Here is a 13,819-nt window from a genome sequence, read left to right as displayed (position 1 = left end):
ACTTTCTCCCTTTCTCAGTTTTAGTTTTCCAGAATGGCTTGTTTCAACCTGCCTCTGCCAACTTCCTTGAATTTCTCATCAACTCCACCTTTATCAGATGTCCTTTGGCAAAAGGACATAGTTCTCATATACTATTACAGTTAACAAGACTACATGTGAAAGGGATCTGAGAGTCCTAGTGGAGCAGAAGTTGAATATGAATCAACAGTGTAATGCAGCAACTAAAAAGCCAATGCGATTCTAGGTTCCATCAATAGAAATATAGTGTCTAGATCAAGGGAAGTCCTAGTGCCACTGTATTCTTTGGTCAGGCCCCACCTGGAATAATACTGTGTCTAGTTCTGGGCGTCACAGTTCAAAAAGGATGTTGTCAAGCTGGAGCGTGTCCAGAGGAGGGTGATTAAATGGTGAAGGGTCTGGAAACCATAAAGCCCTATGAGGAGTTTGGCCACCAAATGGAAGCTAATGAAGATAAAGTAATCCCCAGGGTGCCTTTTTTTTTTAAAGAAGCCTTCAAGTAGTCTTTGGAAAATTCAAAATGTTTTTGTTCACTTATGCAAAATATTTACCTAATTTGGTTGCTTCATTTCACATGTGCATATTGCGAGTTTTAACTAAAAGTAGTTAGCTGAAATCTATTGAATGACTCTTTTTTAATTGTGATGCAGGAACCTATCCTTTTTGCATCTGAGCCTTTGGCTTTCGTGGCTTTGATTATTCATAGATTTGAGAGATATGTTTTCTCTAGGAATCTCTAGTCCCTCCAACACATCTCTGTGGCAACATCTGCCAGGTGTTACACTGGAAGACATAGAGATTTCTAGAGAGAACACTTCTTCAGGCATTTGTAGGTCCTCCAATGCAATTCTGTGGTAAACCTCTGTCAGATGTTGACTATAGAGTTGTGCTGGAAGACCTAGAGATTCCTAGAGAGGTGTTCTATCAAGTAAAAAAAATAGTGGGTTTTTATTTGTGATTTTTTTTAACTTTCATGGGTGTCCTGCACCCCTAAGCCCAGTGAATGTGGAGGGTCCATTGTACTTGAATTCTAAAACCTGACACATGCACCCCTCATATGTTTGCAGGCTGTACGTTTGAGTTGTGGCTGCCCAGGAGGGTAAACAATGAGTCTGTGTCTGTTTGTTGGATTTGTGGCTTGAGCGTGGCATCCTGTATCTATTTCTCACCCTTCTTTTGCTTTGCAGTTGTAGCCATGCTGGGGATGCTGTCTCCGTCTAGTCGAGGAGCCTTGATGACCACTGCCTGCTTCCTCTTCATGTTCATGGGGTAATTTATCCACGTATTAAAACAATTATTTTTGTTGTTATGTTAACCTGACCATCAAGTAAATTTCGACTTATAGCAATCCTGTGGTGAGACTTCCAAGTCACCCTGTTATCAGTAGCCCTGCTCAGGTCTTGCAAATTGAGGGCAGCTATGAGTTCCTTGATTGGATCTATCCATCTGTAATGGGGTAGTCTTCTTTTCCTTCTACCTTGCCAAGCACTATTGTCTTTTCCAGTGAGCCACGTCATCTCATGATATGTCCAAAGTATGACGTATAGGGAGAGTTCAGGGAGATTTCAGGGTCACATACAAGTAAAACATTATAGACAGCAGATTTAAATAGGCTGCAAACATAATTTGAGCAGGCTAAAAACATAAAAATCTAACAAAAGACAGTGGAAGGTTAAAACCATTTATATGTACATTTGAGACTGAAATTTGGCTATTGTTTTAAGTTGGTGCCAGAATGAAACCAGTGTTGGTGCCAATCAGGTCTCCAAGGGGGGGAGGGCAATCCACAGTCAGAGTGCAACAGCAAAGAATGACCTCTCCCCTATCCTCCCATTGCTGGGACACAGAGGAGCCTCTACAGACATCAGAGCTTGACCAGGCCTATCTGTAAAGAAAAAGGCTTTCCTTCCAGTACTGAACTCTTAAGATGTTTCATACTTTGGTTTCCTTGCCAGCACCTTGAGGTTAGATGGGAAGCATGTTGGCAGGGGCAAGTGTGGCTGCAACTTAGCAGCCAGTGTGCCCAGAGAGAAGATGGGAGATGACCATTTGCTTTTCTCCATCCTCCTCCTTGTCCTCTAGGGTATTTGGTGGTTTCTCTGCTGGCCGGTTATATCGGACACTGAAAGGTCATCGATGGAAGAAAGGAGCTTTCTGTGTAAGTGACCCTGCCACCTTTAGAAATGGGGGAACTTAGTGCAGATGTTTAGTAGGCAGGATGGTCTCAGTTAGAGCCAGACTCTGAGATCAGAGCTAGGCAAAATACATCTATAGATATTTCTGAACTGCACCTCCCATCAGCCCTTGCTACTATAGTCAGTGGTGATGAATGCTGGGAGTTGCAGTTCAGCAGCATCTGGATGGCCGCACTTTGCCTACCCTGTTCTGGAGTCTCATTTGTCCTGATGGTGGTCATAATGATAGCAAGTTTTCTAAAAGAAGCAGACACACAAAAGTCTGTTGGTTGTGTCCATTCAAGTTGCAATCTGACTAAACAGCAACCTTATCTTGGACTCGTCTTGGAAAGATTTATCCTTTAGAACAGGTTTTCCATTCCCTTTCTCTAAAGCTGAGAGTGTGAGACTTGCTCAAGGCCCCCCGAAGGGTTTCAGTGGCAGAGCAGGGATTCAAACCCTGGTCTCCCACAGTCCTAATCCACTCAAATCACTATTCAGTACCTCACTGACAAAATTTATTCAGAGAAGGTTTTCTAATGCCATTGTCTGACACTGAGAGTGTGGGACTTGCCCAAGATCACCTGGTGAGTATTCATGGCTGAGTAGAGAATCAAACCATAGTTTCCCAGAATCTTAACACTCAGATCACTGCACCAGGCCGGCTTTCTCACAGTTGGAAATTGCTCTGACATACCGTATTTTCCGGTGTATAAGGCGACGGGGCGTATAAGACGACCCCCCAACTATTTAAATAAAAATATACAGTTTACCATATACTCGCCGTACAAGACCACCCGAGGCCTTGGAAGGCCAGCGCTGGGCACGCGCCCGCCACCCCATAGGGCCAGCCTCCGACACCTCAGAAGGCCGGTGCTGGGCGCGCTCACACCGCCCCTTCGAGCCGGCCTCCGAAGGCCAGCGCTGGGTGCGCGCGCGCCTCCCCATGGGGCTAGCCTCCGGCCTCCAAGGCCTCGAAAGGCCGGTGCTGGGTGGGCTTGCGGCGGCCCATGGGGCTGGCCTCCGAAGCTTCGTAAGGCCAGCGCTGGGCGCGCGCTCGCCTCCACATGGGGCTGGCCTCAGAAGCTTCGTAAGGCCAGTGCTGGGCGCGCGCTCGCCTCCGCATGGGGCTGGCCTCCGGCCTCCAAGGCCTCAAAAGGCCGGTGCTGGGCGGGCTCGCGCCGGCCCATGAGGCCAGCCTCCGAGACTTCGGAAGGCCGGCGCTGGGCACGCGCTCACCTCCCCATGGGGCAGGCCTCCGGCCTCTGAGGCCTCGGAAGGCCGGTGCTGGGTGGGCTTGCGGTGGCCCATGGAGCCGGCCTCTGAAGCCTCGGAAGGCCGGCACTGGGCGCGCGCTCGCCTCCCCATGGGGCTGGCCTCCGGCTTCCAAGGCCTCGAAAGGCCGGTGCTGGGTGGGCTTGCGGCGGCCCATGGAGCTGCCCTCTTGCCTCCTCTGAGGCTTTGGAGAGCCGGCGTTGAGCGCGCACGCGCCGGCCCATGAACTTTCCCTCCGGCCTCCTTATACGGGGCGTATAAGACGACCCCCAACTTTTCAGAAGACGTAAAGGGGTTCAAAAGTCGTCTTATAGGCCGGAAAATACGGTAATTCTGGAGAGAAAGAGCCAGTAGGCATCTTTGTTAAAGAGAGAATAAATGGTTGTAAATCATGTAAACCTGGCCTCCCTGATCCCCTCTTTCCTCTCGTGGCCCCATCTTCAGTGATGGTTGAGGATCTCCAGAGGGACACCAGGGTTTTTAGTTTGTTTTAACTATATTTTATGTTTTGATACTGTGTTTTTAATCTGTTATATTTTTTAATACTTTTATAAGGAGGGAGGGATTATAATGTTTTTAAATTTATATTTTACTCTGTTATAATCACTGTTGTCAACCGCCCGGATTGGTTCGCCACAGGGCGGTATACAAATAAATATTATTATTATTATTATTATTATTATTCTGCTGCTAGTTTTCGCAGGTAGGAGTTCCCAGCTTCTGAACACCACAGACTTGCTTACTTTCCTCTCTGGCATCCGAGACTTTACTGAGTACTGCTGTAATACTTTGAGGTTGATCTCCTTAGCTGTAGCACAAGGAGGATACATGCAGAGAGGCAGATAAGAGATTTGTTGTGTGCCTTCAAGTCATTTCTGACTCATAGCGACCCTATAATAGGGTTTTCTTGGCAATATTTGTTCAGAGGTTTGCTCTTGCCTTCTCCTGAGGTTGAGAGAGTGCGACTTGCCCAAGATCACCCAGTGGGTTTCATGGCTGAGTGGGAGATCAAACCCTGGTCTCCAGAGTCGTAGTCTAGCACTCAGCTTTTTAAAAAATGGTTTCCCCTTGTTGCTGAGTGTGGTTGAGAAAGATGAGAGTGGCTGAGCCTTTGTAGAGGTGAAATTTGAACTGGGGACTTCCTGACTGGATGCTTGGTGGGTCAGCTGGTGCTAGGAGGACTCTCCGGCTGCTGGACTACTCCAGTCCCCCAGAATACCTTGTCCTCAGGTGTGCTGATACTCCTTCTCCCCACAGGTTCTGATTTAGTCCGTTTTGCTTCCTTCCTTGCAGACAGCCACACTGTATCCTGGCGTTGTCTTTGGAATATGCTTCATCTTGAACTGCTTCATCTGGGGCAAGCACTCAACAGGAGCGGTACGCCATTTCCTGCTTCCCACATTCTTCTCCTTACCTTCTGTGCAATCTCCTCTCATAGCCTACTCATACCTTTACATTTATTTATTTATTTAGGCACGTGTTTATTGTGTGTGTTTTTAATTCACTTTTTTTAAGTGCCAAAGGCAGCTAAGAGGCTTTTTAGAACAGTGGAACAAAACAAACATCAGAAAACAAATGAAGCAATAAACCCATTAAAATTGCCAGCATCCTGAAATTTCATGGAAATCATCACTTCAAACATTAATCCAATCTCAAAGGGCAGTTTGATGTTTGAATGCAGCACTCTTGTGTTTCTGGGTTTCTTTTGTGCCAAGATATGTAGTTTTCTTTATTTTTAAAAAAATGTGGGTTAACTTTATATAGCTGCATGGCCATTCCCTTTTGCCTTCGGTTATCATTTGTACTGTGTTAGCATTAGGGCACTGTACCTACTCCTGTAAAACCAAGTTAAAGCATGGGAGAGAAATGATTCCCTCCTGCATCTCCTAATGGAATTTTAAGTTTTTGCATGTGCTAAAAATACATTTTTATCAATAATTTTTCAACTGCTGTTACTCAGAATATTCTATTAATATCTCAACAAAATGTATTTTCGCTCATTATCATGTAATCTGCCTGTATTAGGTTACATAGTTCATTCTCATTCATACTACTTTTGTTCACAAAGCTGTTTTTTGTCTTATTTACATATTAAAATCTCTCCAGACACATAACAGAGCTAGCATGAATATTCAAAAAATGATGGAAAACGTGTTTCTTGACTGTCAAGAAATCTGACCAAGAATCTTTGCAGCTTGGGACGTATTCTTGGTACAAAATTAACACATGGCTCTTTTGCTCAGGAAACGGCAATTCTCTGGGCAGAAATAGTATTTTTATTTATTTCATTTTTCTGCTTGAAAATGTTGTTTCCTATTTAAAAAATATTTTAGCTCAAGACAGCCATGGGCAGAATTAAGTCATAAAACCACAAATAGTCCTTGAAAATGGTAATTTTCAAAGACTTCCTTGCAGCAGGAAGAAAATTGCTAAAGTTACTTGTTGCTTTCTTTCATGGATGACCAGCTGTTCTATACAACTTTGATTCTTCGTGCTCCTTTGTGAAGTGTGTCTCTTGTATGCTGTCTATTTTTGTAGCTCCATCCTATGGAATCTTGGGATTTGTAGTTTTGCATGGTCTTTAGCCTTCTCTGCCACACAGTGTTGGTGCCTCACCAAACTACAAATCCCAGGGTTCTATAGGGTGGAACCACTGAAGTTAAAGGGGTGTCAAATTGCATTTTTTCTATGGTGTAGATCCAAGATTCACTGACAGTGATGACTGTAGGACCCCCCCCCCCCCCAATGGTGATATGCTGGAGGTTGTGTTGGGGGAACAACATTGGTGTTTGAGTTTCAGCTCCTTTTGCCACATCTGGGTCAATTTGGCATGGAACTGTTTTTTGCCAGCTGTTCTGAAATGGGTGGGCTCCTTTTTTCAGGTCCCATTCCCCACCATGGTGGCTCTTCTGTGCATGTGGTTCGGCATCTCCTTGCCCCTGGTCTACCTGGGCTACTACTTCGGATTCCGCAAGCAGCCATACGACAATCCTGTGAGGACTAATCAGATTCCAAGGCAGATCCCAGAACAGAGGTGGTACATGAACAGATTTGTTGGGTGAGTGATTGAGGGGGATCGTTTTCAGTCCGGCTGGGTAACCACTTGGGAACAGCAAGGAGATGGGTGCAGAAAGCCCCTTTCCCATCCTCTGGGCCCCTGTGCCAGGCCCTGGAACAGGAGTCCCCTTGAGGCTAGTTTTGGCTGGGTTTGGGGGATGTCCCATTGAGCTGTCCAGTACTGAATGGGTGGTTCCTATTGAGTGGGTTCTTTCTGGATTGAAAAGCTTCCTTATTCTGCTGCTTCTCCACCTCACTTTGGGGTGGCGTGGGGTGGAGGAGTAAGGTCTGAACTTTTCTGTCTGTTTAACACTCTCTATTGAAACAATCAACATGCAGACCTGTAACTTGTGCCTCCAATAACGTATCTTTTTCCTCCCCTGTATGAACTCTGTACCATTTTTACCAGATGAAGATGGTAGTGAGCTTTGAAAACTAGTCTATTTATTTATTTAGGATTTTTATACCTCACCTTTCAGCCCCAAAGGTTCCCTGAGCAGCTTACAAATTGTTTATTTAACAGTACCCTGCAGTCTAAATAAGACACGACACACACGCAACAGGGATTGGAAATGGGAGAGGAGATGAAGTCCAGCAGATAGATGGTGGCTGCTCTTCTCTCCCTCAGAAGCCAGAGGAGTACATTTGGGTTGGAGGGAGGGCCTTTCACCATCTGCTGGGACCAAGGCACCTTGGAAGTCTACCTGGAGGCTCCTTTCTGCCTCAAAGGACAGCATAGGCTATTGGTTGCTCCTCCTGAGTGGTCTAAGAAAGATGGTCAACAGTGTATGTTACTATTATTATTATTATTAAACTTTATTTCTAGAGCGCTGTAATTATACACATTATACATGTTTTAGAGTTTGTTTAATGATCAATCTGTCAACTACCCCAGATAGATAGACAGACAGACAGACAGACAGATAAGACTAGACAGAACATTCTCCTCCTTAAACTACTTAGGTTTAAACTGGTGTCAGCATAGTGCTCTAGTCTGGTGGTCCAGTGGCAGCCACCCAGAGCATGAGAGCCATTAAATCCTCAGCAGGATACCTGAATGGAATAAGTTGCCGGGGGGGGGGGCAAAAGGGGCTATTGTTTTCATTCTCTTTTTGTCAGGAAGCCCTCAGACTGGCTGTTTTCAGAATGAAGATGCTGGTTTTCCTTGACAAAAGTAAGACTTCTCACTCATGTGGAATGTCTCCGTCTAGTCAGGAGCCTTGATGACCACTGCTGCTTCTCTTCATGTTTCATGGGTAATTTATCCACGTATAAAACAATTATTTTTGTTGTTATGTTAACCTGACCATCAAGTAATTTCGACTTAAGCAATCCTGTGGTGAGACTTCCATTCACCTGTTATCAGTAGCCCTGCTCAGGTCTGCAAATTGAGGGCAGCTATGAGTTTCCTTGATTGGATCTATCCATCGGTAATGGGGTAGTCTCTTTTCCTTCTACCTTGCCAAGCACATTGTCTTTCCAGTGAGCCACGTCATCTCATGATATGTCCAAAGTATGACGTGATAGGGAGAGTTCAGGGATTTCAGGGTCACATACAAGTAAAACATTATAGACAGCAAGATTTAAATAGGCTGCAAACATAATTTGAGCAGGCTAAAAACATAAAAATCTAACAAAAGACAGTGGAAGGTAAAACCATTTATATGTAACATTGAGACTGAAATTGGCTATTGTTTTAAGTTGGTGCCAGATGAAACCAGTGTTGGTGCCAATCAGGTCTCCAAGGGGGGGAGGGCAACCACAGTCAGAGTGCAACAGCAAAGAATGACCTCTCCCCTATCCCCCATTGCTGGGACACAGAGGAGCCTCTACAGACATCAGAGCTTGACCAGGCCTATCTGTAAAGAAAAAGGCTTTCCTCCAGTACTGAACGCTTAAGATGTTTTCATACTTGGTTTCCTTGCCAGCACCTTGAGGTTAGATGGAAGCATGTTGGCAGGGGCAAGTGTGGCGGCAACTTAGCAGCCAGTGTGCCCAGAGAAAGAGGGGAGATGACCATTTGCTTTCCTCCTCTCCTCCTGTCCTCTAGGGTATTTGGTGTTTCTCTGCTGGCCGGTTATATCGGACCTGAAAGGTCATCGATGGAAGAAAGGAGCTTCTGTGTAAGTGACCCTGCACCTTTAGAATGGGGAGACTTAGTGAGATGTTTAGTAGGCAGGATGGTCTCAGTTAGAGCCAGACTCTGAGATCAGAGCTAGGCAAATACATCTATAGATATTTCTGAACTGCACCTCCCATCAGCCCTTGCTACTATAGTCAGTGTGATGAATGCTGGGAGTGCAGTTCAGCAGCAATCTGGATGGCCGCACTTTGGCCTACCCTGTTGTCTGAGTCATCAGTTGTCCTGTGGGGGTCATAATGATAGCAAGTTTTCTAAAAGAAGCAGACACACAAAAGTCTGTGTGGTTGTGTCCCATTCAAGTTGCAATCTGACTAAACAGCACCTTATCTTGGACTCGTCTTGGAAAGATTATCCGTTTAGAACAGGTTTTTCCATTCCCTTCTCTAAAGCGGAGAGGGTGAGACGTGCTCCAGGCCACCCCGAAGGTTTCAGTGGCAGAGCAGGGAGTCAAACCCTGGTCTCGCCACAGTCCTAATCCACTCAAATCACTATTCAGTACCTCACTAACAAAATTTATTCAGAGAAGTTTTCATGCAATTGTCTGACACTGAAGTGTGGGACTTGCCCAAGATCACCTGGTAGTATCAGGCCTGAGTAGAGAATCAAACCTAGTTTTCCCAGAATCTTAACTCCAGACACTGCACCGGCGCGCTTTCTCACAGTTGGAAATGCTTCTGACATACCGTATTCCGGTGTATAAGGCGACGGGGTGTATAAGACGACCCCCCAACTATTTAAATAAAATATACAGTTTACCATATACTCGCCGTACAGACCACCCGAGGCCTTGGAGGCCAGCGCTGTGCGCGCGCCCGCCACCCCATAGGGCCAGCCTCCGACACCTCAGAAGGCCGGGCTGGGCGCGCTCACCGCCCCTTCGAGCCGGCCTCCGAAGCCTCCGAAGGCCAGCGCTGGGCGCGCGCGTCCTCCCCATAGGGCTGGCCTCCGGCCTCCAAGGCCTCGAAAGGCGGTGCTGGGTGGGCTTGCGGCGGCCCATTGGGCTGGCCTCAGAAGCTCGTAAGGCCAGCGCTGGGCGCGCGCTCGCCTCCACATGGGGCTGGCCTCAGAAGCTTCGTAAGGCCAGTCTGGGCGCGCGCTCGCCCCCGATGGGGCTGGCCTCCTGCCTCCAAGGCCTCAAAAGGCCGGTGCTGGGCGGGCTCGCGCCGGCCCATGGGGCCAGCCTCCGAGACTTCGGAAGGCCGGCGCTGGGCACGCGCTCACCTCCCCATGGGGCAGGGCCTGCGGAAGGCCGGTGCTGGGTGGGGCTTGCGGTGGCCCATGGAGCCGGCCTCTGAGCCTCGGAAGGCCGGCACTGGGGCGCGCGCTCGCCTCCCCATGGGGTTGGCCTCCGGCTCCAAGGCCTCGAAAGGCCGGTGCTGGGTGGGCTTGCGGCGGCCCATGGAGCTGCCCTCTTGCCTCCTCTGAGGCTTTGGAGAGCCGGCGTTGAGCGCGCACGCGCCGGCCCATGAACTTTCCCTCCGGCCTCCTTATACGGGGCGTATAAGACGACCCCCAACTTTTCAGAAGACGTAAAGGGGTCCAAAAGTCGTCTTATAGGCCGGAAAATACGGTAATTCTGGAGAGAAAGAGCCAGTAGGCATCTTTGTTAAAGAGAGAATAATGGTTTAAATCAAAATGAAGTTATTCTGCTGCTAGTTTTCGCAAGGTAGGAGTTCCCAGCTTCTGAACACACAGACTTGCTTACTTTCCTCTCTGGCATCCGAGACTTTACTGAGTACTGCTTAAACTTTGAGGTTGATCTCCTTAGCTGTAGCACAAGGAGGATCATGCAGAGAGGCAGATAAGAGATTTTGTTGTGTGCCTTCCAAGTCATTTCTGACTCATAGCGACCCTATAATAGGGTTTCTTGGCAATATTTGTTCAGAGGTTTGCTATTGCCTTCTCCTGAGGTTGAGAGAGTGCGACTTGCCCAAGATCACCCAGTGGGTTTCATGGGTGAGGGGGAGATCAAACCCTGGTCTCCAGAGTCGTAGTCTAGCACTCAGCTTTTAAAAATGGTTCCCCTTGTGGCTGAGTGTGGTTGAGAAAGATGAGAGTGGCTGAGCCTTTGTAGAGGTGAAATTTGAACTGGGGACTTCCTGACTGGATGCTTGGTGGGTCAGCTGGTGCTAGGAGGACTCTCCGGCTGCTGGACTACTCCAGTCCCCCAGAATACCTTGTCCTCAGGTGTGCTGATACTCCTCCCCCACAGGTTCTGATTTAGTCCGTTTTGCTTCCTCCTTGCAGACAGCCACACGATCCTGGCGTTGGCTTTGGAATATGCTTCATCTTGAACTGCTTCATCTGGGGCAAGCACCAACAGGAGCGGTTACGCCATTTCCTGCTTCCCACATTCTTCCCCTACCTTCTGTGCAATCCCTCTCATAGCCTACTCATACCTTTACATTTATTTATTTATTTAGGCACGTGTTTTATTGTGTGTGTTTTAATTCACTTTTTTTAGTGCCAAGGCAGCTAAGAGGCTTTTTAGAACAGTGGAAACAAAACAAACATGCATAAACAAATGAAGCAATAAACCCATTAAAATTGCCAGCACTGAAATTTCATGGAAACATCACTTCAACATTAATCCAATCTCAAAGGGCATTTTTGATGTTTGAATGCAGCACTCTTGTGTTTCTGGGTTTCTTTTGTGCCAAGATATGTAGTTTTCTTATTTTTAAAAAAATGTTGGGTTAACTTTATAATAGCTGCATGGCCTTCCCTTTTGCCTTCGGTTTCATCTTGTACTGTGTTAGCATTAGGGCACTGTGACCTACTCTGTAAACCAAGTTAAAGCATGGGAGAGAAATGATTCCCTCCTGCATCTCCCTAATGGAATTTTAAGTTTTTGCATGTGCTAAAAATACATTTTTATCAATAATTTTTCAACTGCTGTTACTCAGAATATTTCTATTAATATCTCAACAAAATGTATTTCGCTCATTATCATGTAATCTGGCCTGTATAGGTTACATAGTTCATTCTCATTCATACTACTTTTGTTTCACAAAGCTGTTTTTTGTCTTATTTACATATTAAACTCTCCAGACACATAACAGAGCTAGCATGAATATTCAAAAAATGATGGAAAACTGTTTTCTTGACTGTGTCAAGAAATCTGACCAAGAATCTTTGCAGCTTGGGACGTATTCTTGGTACAAAATAACACTGGCTCTTTTGCTCAGGAAACGGCAATTCTTCTGGCAGAAATAGTATTTTTATTTATTTCATTTTTCTGCTTAAAATGTGGTTTCCTATTAAAAAATATTTTAGCTCAAGACAGCCATGGGCAGAATTAAGTCATAAAACCACAAATAGTCCTGAAAATGGTTAGTTTTCAAGACTCCTTGCAGCAGGAAGAAAATTGCTAAGTTACTTGTTGCTTTCTTTCATGGATGACCAGCTGTTCTATACAACTTTGATTTTCGGCTCCTTTGTGAAGTGTGTCTCTTGTATGCTGTCTATTTTTGGTAGCTCCATCCTATGGAATCTTGGATTTGTAGTTTTGCATGGTCTTTAGCCTTCTCTGCCACACAGTGTTGGTGCCTCACCAACTACAAATCCAGGGTTCATAGGGTGGAACCACTGAAGTTAAAGGGTGTCGAAATTGCATTTTTTCTATGGTGTAGATCCAAGATTCACTGACAGTGATGACTGGTAGGACCCCCCCCCCCCAAATGGTGATATGCGGAGGTTGTGTTGGGGGAACAACATTGGTGTTTGAGTTTCAGCTCCTTTTGCCACATCTGTGGTCAATTTGGCATGGAACTGTTTTTTGCCAGCTGTTCAATGGGTGGGCTCCTTTTTTCAGGTCCCATTCCCCACCATGGTGGCTCTCTGTGCATGTGGTTCGGCATCTCCTTGCCCCTGGTCTACCTGGGCTACTACTTCGGATTCCGCAAGCAGCCATACGACAATCCTGTGAGGACTAATCAGATTCCAAGGCAGATCCCAGAACAGAGGTGGTACATGAACAGATTTGTTGGGTGAGTGATTGAGGGGGATCGTTTTCAGTCCGGCTGGGTAACCACTGGGGAACAGCAAGGAGATGGGTGCAGAAAGGCCCCTTCCCATCCTCTGGGCCCCTGTGCCGAGGCCGGGAACAGGAGTCCCCTTGAGGCTAGTTTTGGCTGGGTTTGGGGGATGTCCCATTGACGCTGTCCAGTACTGAATGGGTGGTTCCTATTGAGTGGGTTCTTTCTGGATTGAAAAGCTTCCTTATTCTGCTGCTTCTCCACCTCACTTTGGGGGTGCGTGGGGTGGAGGAGTAAGGTCTGAACTTTTCTGTCTGTTTACACTCTCTATTGAAACAATCAACATGCAGACCTGTAACTTGTGCCTCCAATAACGTATCTTTTTTCCTCCCTGTAGGAACTCTGTACCATTTTTTACCAGATGAAGATGGTAGTGAGCTTTGAAAACGAGTCTATTTATTTATTTAGGATTTTATACCTCACCTTTCAGCCCCAAAGGTTCCCTGAGCAGCTTACAAATTGTTTATTAACAGTACCTGCGCAGTCTAAATAAGACACGACACACACGCAACAGGGGTGGAAATGGGGAGAGGAGATGAAGTCCAGCAGATAGATGGTGGCTGCTCTTTCCCTCCCTCAGAAGCCAGAGGAGTACTTTGGGTTGGAGGGAGGCCTGTTCACCATCTGCTGGGACCAAGCCCTTGGAAGTCTACCTGGAGGCTCCTTTCTGCCTCAAGGACAGCATAGGCTATTGGTTGCTCCTCCTGAGTGGTCTAAGAAAGATGGTCAACAGTGTATGTTACATTAGTATGATTAGTAACTTATTTCTAGAGCGCTGTAATTATACACATTATACATGTGTTAGAGTTTGTTTAATGATCAATCTGTGCAACTACCAGATAGATAGACAGACAGACAGACAGACAGATAGACTAGACAGAACATTCTCCTCCTAAACTACAGTGCCCTCGGGTTACCGAATTAATTCGTTCCGCCGCCGCTTTCGTAACCCAAAAAGCCTCGCAAGCCGAAAACCCATAGGCGCTAGGGGTAAAAGCCGCGATTTCGTGTGTGAAATAGCGCCGAAAAGCACCAAAAATTTTTTCGTAACCCGAAAAAACCTTCGTAACCCGGAACAAGTTATGTCCGTATTGTTCCTTGGATGTTTTTTCGTA

At 46.4% G+C, this 13,819-nt stretch overlaps 1 protein-coding gene across 1 annotated transcript in view; it reads left to right on the top strand.

The window, feature by feature from the left end:
- Positions 1–13,819, top strand: part of TM9SF4 (transmembrane 9 superfamily member 4) — a 43,272-nt gene that overhangs the window by 23,624 nt on the left and 5,829 nt on the right. The window contains exons 11-14 of the mRNA XM_042463130.1: positions 1,206–1,287; positions 2,101–2,176; positions 4,761–4,844; positions 6,350–6,525. Coding sequence (XP_042319064.1) covers positions 1,206–1,287; positions 2,101–2,176; positions 4,761–4,844; positions 6,350–6,525 — 418 coding nt within the window. The remainder of the gene's footprint in view (positions 1–1,205; positions 1,288–2,100; positions 2,177–4,760; positions 4,845–6,349; positions 6,526–13,819) is intronic.

The sequence above is a fragment of the Sceloporus undulatus genome, chromosome 4 (genome assembly GCF_019175285.1).
Source record: "Sceloporus undulatus isolate JIND9_A2432 ecotype Alabama chromosome 4, SceUnd_v1.1, whole genome shotgun sequence".
Taxonomy (NCBI): domain Eukaryota; kingdom Metazoa; phylum Chordata; class Lepidosauria; order Squamata; family Phrynosomatidae; genus Sceloporus; species Sceloporus undulatus.
The sequence above is the reverse complement of the archived record's forward strand: the minus strand, read 5'-3'. Positions and strand labels throughout refer to the sequence as shown.